This window comes from Cebus imitator, unplaced genomic scaffold (assembly GCF_001604975.1).
Source record: "Cebus imitator isolate Cc_AM_T3 unplaced genomic scaffold, Cebus_imitator-1.0 Scaffold82, whole genome shotgun sequence".
NCBI lineage: Eukaryota > Metazoa > Chordata > Mammalia > Primates > Cebidae > Cebus > Cebus imitator.
Window position 1 is genome coordinate 1,393,539 of NW_016107397.1, and position 4,809 is coordinate 1,398,347.

At 54.5% G+C, this 4,809-nt stretch overlaps 1 protein-coding gene across 19 annotated transcripts in view; it reads right to left on the bottom strand.

Annotated features, from left to right (window-relative positions):
* The window catches only part of STYXL1 (serine/threonine/tyrosine interacting like 1), a 59,007-nt gene that overhangs the window by 5,456 nt on the left and 48,742 nt on the right, over positions 1 to 4,809 (bottom strand). For 13 of the 19 annotated variants that reach the window (XM_017533457.2, XM_017533463.2, XM_017533460.2 and 10 more), the window contains one exon: positions 4,351 to 4,448. In XM_017533457.2, the coding sequence (XP_017388946.1) occupies positions 4,351 to 4,448 (98 nt within the window). Of the gene's footprint in view, positions 1 to 1,297; positions 1,411 to 4,350; positions 4,449 to 4,809 lie in introns of all 19 variants that reach the window. The other 6 variants (XM_017533476.2, XM_017533479.2, XM_017533480.2 and 3 more) reach the window with 1 other exon arrangement.

The following is a 4,809-nucleotide window of genomic DNA, read 5'->3' on the forward strand; positions in this document are numbered from 1 at the left end:
TTTTAAAGAGACAGGTCTCACTCTGTAACCCAGGTTGGAGTACAGTGGCACGATCATAGCTCATTGCAATCTCAACCTCCCAGGCTCAAATGATCCTCCCACCTCAGTCTCCAGAGTAGCTGGGACCACAGGCATGCAGCGCCACACCCAGCTAATAGAATTTCCTTCCTTTTAAAGTCTGAGTAATTTTCCACTGTTTGTATATGTCACATTTTATATCTCCATTCATGTGTCCAGGGACACCTGGGTCCTTTCCACCTTTTGGCTGCTGTAATACTGCCATGAACGTGAACATGCTAATATCTGCTGAAGTTCCTGCTCCCACTTCTTTCGGGCACACACTCAGGAGAATTCCTGGATATCCAAGACTCTTTCTAGGGTAGGTGCAGTGGCTCAAGCCTGTCATCCCACAAGGCTGAGGCAGGCAGATCACCTGAGGTCAGGAGTTCAAGACCACCCTGGCCAACATGGCGAAACCCCATCTCTACTAAAAATACAAAAATTAGCCAGGCGTGGTGGCGCAGGCCAATAATCCGAGCCACTAGGGAGGCTGAGACAGGAAAATCACTTGAATCCAGGAGGCGGAGGTTGCAGGGAGCTGAAATTGCACCACTGCCCTCCAGCCTGGGTGACAGAAGGTAACTCCATCGCAAAAAAAAAAAAAAAAAAAAAGAATCTAGCCTGCAACTTCACCCCCACAGTGCACATGGGGGTGGCGACCAAAACCACTGGCCAACGGGCTTTATTCTTCGTCCCTCTCCTTCCTCAAACACACCCCTGGGCAAATATCGGAGCTTTGTGGGTCCTATCAAGCCCTCTGAGATCACTAACAGGCTGTGACAGGCAGGGCAGGCCCCCGAGAAAGGCACTGTGTGCAAGTCAGCCGCCCCAAGTTCTGCCTGGGTTTGCCGCGATGGGTCCCTGCTTCCCTCTCCTCTCTGGACCTTGCATCCAAGGTACAGGGGGGTTGGCGGGAGTGGGTGGGCGCCTGTGTTGCAGTTCTGGGACTCCTAGCAGTTCTCCCTTAGGCAACACCAAACGCACGCGGGTGGACAAACAGCAGCAGTGGCCATGCCAAGGGGGCTGCAGGACAGCCTGACCCTGCCTGAGTCCCTGGTGTCCAGCTTCAGGCCTCAAGCCTGCAACACTGGGACATAGGCTGGGGAGCGCCCTAGACTTGGAGTTCTCTGGGATTCTTCCTCCCAAAGCAGTGCCAGGACCCCACTCCTCCCAGGTCTCACTCTGACCCCTCCTCCCAGGGGTGGCCGTGGTGTAGGCCTGGCCTGAGAATGCCTACCTGCAATGTCTGCTCGTTAGAATGCATGAGGTAGGCTATGGCCGCTGCACAGCTGCGGCTGATACCTCGGGTGGAAAAGATCAGGATGACAGAGCCAAGCTGAATGTGACTTCCTGCAAAAAGAAGTGGGGTTTGGGTCATGCCTGGCCCTCATCCCTGTGGGCCTGGCTTGCTGTCAGACACTGGCCTCCATGGGCCCACGGTCCAAGAATGAGTTCAGGACCAGCCCACGCGACCTCGGAAAGTCCCATAATTTCTCTGGGTATCCGTTTTGTTGTCTAGCAAGTAGGCATCCTTCAGACCTGGCTGGAAGCTCTGGTGAATCATGCCTGGGTAACCAGCATCACCAGGCAAGGAACTTTTCCTGAACTCCAGGCTTCTAGCCCAGGAAGCTCTGCTACCAACTGGCCTCCCAGGATGAGGCAGACAGGACCATTATCGACTCAGAAACATTCAGGAGCTGACAGAGGCAGTGTAGCCTCAGTGCCAATCTTGACTGCCACTTACTGGTTATGGGGCTTGAGTAAGGTCCAACCCTACCCTTTCCCTTTCCCCTCCCCTCTCCTCTCCCTCCACCTCCGTCCTCCTCTCTTCCTTCCCTCCCCCCCCCCCCCCCCCCCCATCCTCCCCCCCCCCCCCCCCCCCCCCCCCCCCCCCCCCCCCCCCCCCCCCCCCCCCCCCCCCCCCCCCCCCCCCCCCCCCCCCCCCCCCCCCCCCCCCCCCCCCCCTCCATCCCCTGTCCTCCTTCATCCCCTTCTCCCCCCTCCCTACTTCCTCTCCCCGCTCCCCCTTCCCCCTTCTCACCCACTTTCCTCCCCTCCTTCTTTGTTGAGACAGTCTCGCTCTTGCTCAGGCTGGAGTGCAATGGTGCAATCTCCACCTCCCAGGTTCAAGCAATTCTCCTGCCTCAGCCTCCCAAGTAGCTGGGATTACAAGTGACTGCCACCACATTCAGCTAATTTTTTTGTATTTTTAGTAGAGACAGGGTTTCACTATGTTGGCCAGGCTGGTCTCCAACTCACGGCTTCAGGTGATCTGCCCGCCTTGGCCTTCCAAGGTGCTGGGATTATGGGCGTGGGCCCCTGCATCTGACTTTTTTTTTTTAAATATAGACATGGAGTCTCAGTATGTTGTTCACGCTGGTCTTGAAGTCCTGACCTCAGGTGATCTGCCTGCCTCAGACTCTCAAAGTACTGGGATTACAGGCAAGAGCCACTGTGGCCAGCCTATTTTTATTTATTTTATTTTAGAGACTGGGTCTTGCTCTGTGGCCCAGGCTGGAATGCAGTGGTGCAATCACAGCTCACTGCAACCTTGAACTCCTGGGCTTAAGCCATCCTCCCACCTTAGCCTTCTAAGAAGCTGGGAACACAGGCATGTGCCACCAGGTCCAGCTAACTTTTTTTGCACAGATGGGGTCTCACAATGTTGCCCAGGCTGGAGGGTAAGTGGCTTTAAGCCACTGTGTCCTCATCTGGAAAATGGGACCACAGTATACTACCTACTCCACACGGTTTGGTTTTGTTCCATGCTGAGCCCAGTGCCTGGCGCGGAGATGTCAGCTACAATCACAGCACCCCTGAAGCTGTGAGTCCTGACCAGGGACAGGAAATCTAAGCTGGCACCTGAGGCTGGTCTGGCAACCCTCAGGAACTGAAGATAGGTATACCAAGTGCAAAATCACAGACTGCCAGGGCTGAAGGAGGATGCAGAAATGATGAAGGCCACATTCCTCACCAACTAAATAAAGAAACAGCACAGTTCATTCATTAAGGACTGGCTTACTGCTACCCAGGGAGGTGGGGCTGGATGGGGGCCTCTTTGGGCCACAGGGCTCTGCCATCTCAGGTGGGACACATGGGTTGTCTCAGCTTCAGGTCCTAGTTGAGTGACAGTTGACATCTGCTAGGCAAATAAAGAATAGTTGGGGCTGGGTACAGTGGCTCACACCTGTAATCCCAGTACTTTGGGAAGCTGAGGCAAGTGGATTGCTTGAGCTCAGGAGTTCAAGACCAGCCTGGGCAATATGGCAAAAACCCATCTCTACTACAAATACAAAAATTAGTTGGGCATGGTGGTGCATGCCTGTAGTCCCAGCTACTTGGGAGGCTGAGGGAGGAGGATTCCTTGAGCCTAGGAGGTAGAGGTGGCAGTGAGCCAAAATTGCGATAAGGTACTCCAGCTTGGACGAATGAATGAGCCAGACCCTGTCTCAAAAAATTAAAGTTCAAAATAAGGGATGGCTGGGCCAAAACGCCATGCTCCAGCCCTTGGTACAGTGGCTCAGGCCAGGGGCTGTGTTGGTGCCAGACAGGCAGGCACGGGGTGGGGACTCCGACCTGACTCAGCCCTGCTGTCTCTATGGATCTTACTCTCCTTGGGCAATCTGGAGCCCCAGTATTGAGTGAAAAAACCCACTCTCGATGAGTTAAGTAACTGGTGGGCATCACTTGGGCATGGGGCTCTTGTCTATAATCCCAGCACTTTGAGAGGCTGAGGAAGGAGGATCGCTTGAGGCTAGGAGTTCAAGACCTGCCTGGGCAAGATAGTAAGACCCCAACTCCAACCAACCAACCAACAAAAGCAAAAGAAAATCTTGGAAGCCAGAGCTGAAAGGGCTTTGCAGTCCTCCTTCCATTCCACCCGTAGACCACAGACTAAGGATGAAGGTGTGGATGGAGAGAGATTTGCCTCCTGGTCCCAGAGCTCAGCCCAGAGCCTCTATGAGCATGTACACTTGTGGGCAGACATCATCCTCATTTTACAAGCCCAGAAGGGCACAGCTGTCTAGCCAGGGTCAAAGCCTAGGACGCTCAACCCACAATCTTGGGCCCCACACCCCCGGAGGTCAATGCTCATTTCACTGAGGGCTCCTGAGATGCTGGACCTGTCCTGGAGCTCATCCCACCCAGGCTGGGCACGTGCCGGGCCCTGCCCTTTCTCTCCAGAGCACAGGGAGTCACGATCTGGAAGAAGCCTGTGAAGGAGGCGGCACTGCCCCTCTGCTTCCCAGACATAGGCCAGTGGCTACCTGGCCAAGGAACACTCCTTACCAGTGAAGTGACACAGGTGGCGTAAGAAGGGAAGAATCTGGGCTTCTGGGGAATCTTCTATCTGGATGTGCAGAAGCTTGTCAGCTTCACCTGCAAAACTACACGAAGGACCACACAGGTCATCAGGCACAACGCAAAAGACATACAACCCCATTGTGGGGTTTTCATCACAGCAGAAAGGTTACAGGTAGGACGCTGAGCTTGTGTAAGGGGACTGTGCACAGGTAACTCAACCTCTCTGGGGAAAAAACATCCAGGCTGGGTGCGGTAGCGCATGCCTCTAAGCTCAGTAACTTGGGAGACAAGAGGTGGGAGGATCACAAAGCAAGAGTTCGTCTTTTTTATTTGAGACAGAGTCTTGCTCTGTTGCCCAGGCTGGAGTGCAGTGGCACAATCTCAGCTCACTGCAATCTCTGCCTCCCAGGTTCAAGTGATTCTCCTGCCTCAGCCTCCCAGGTT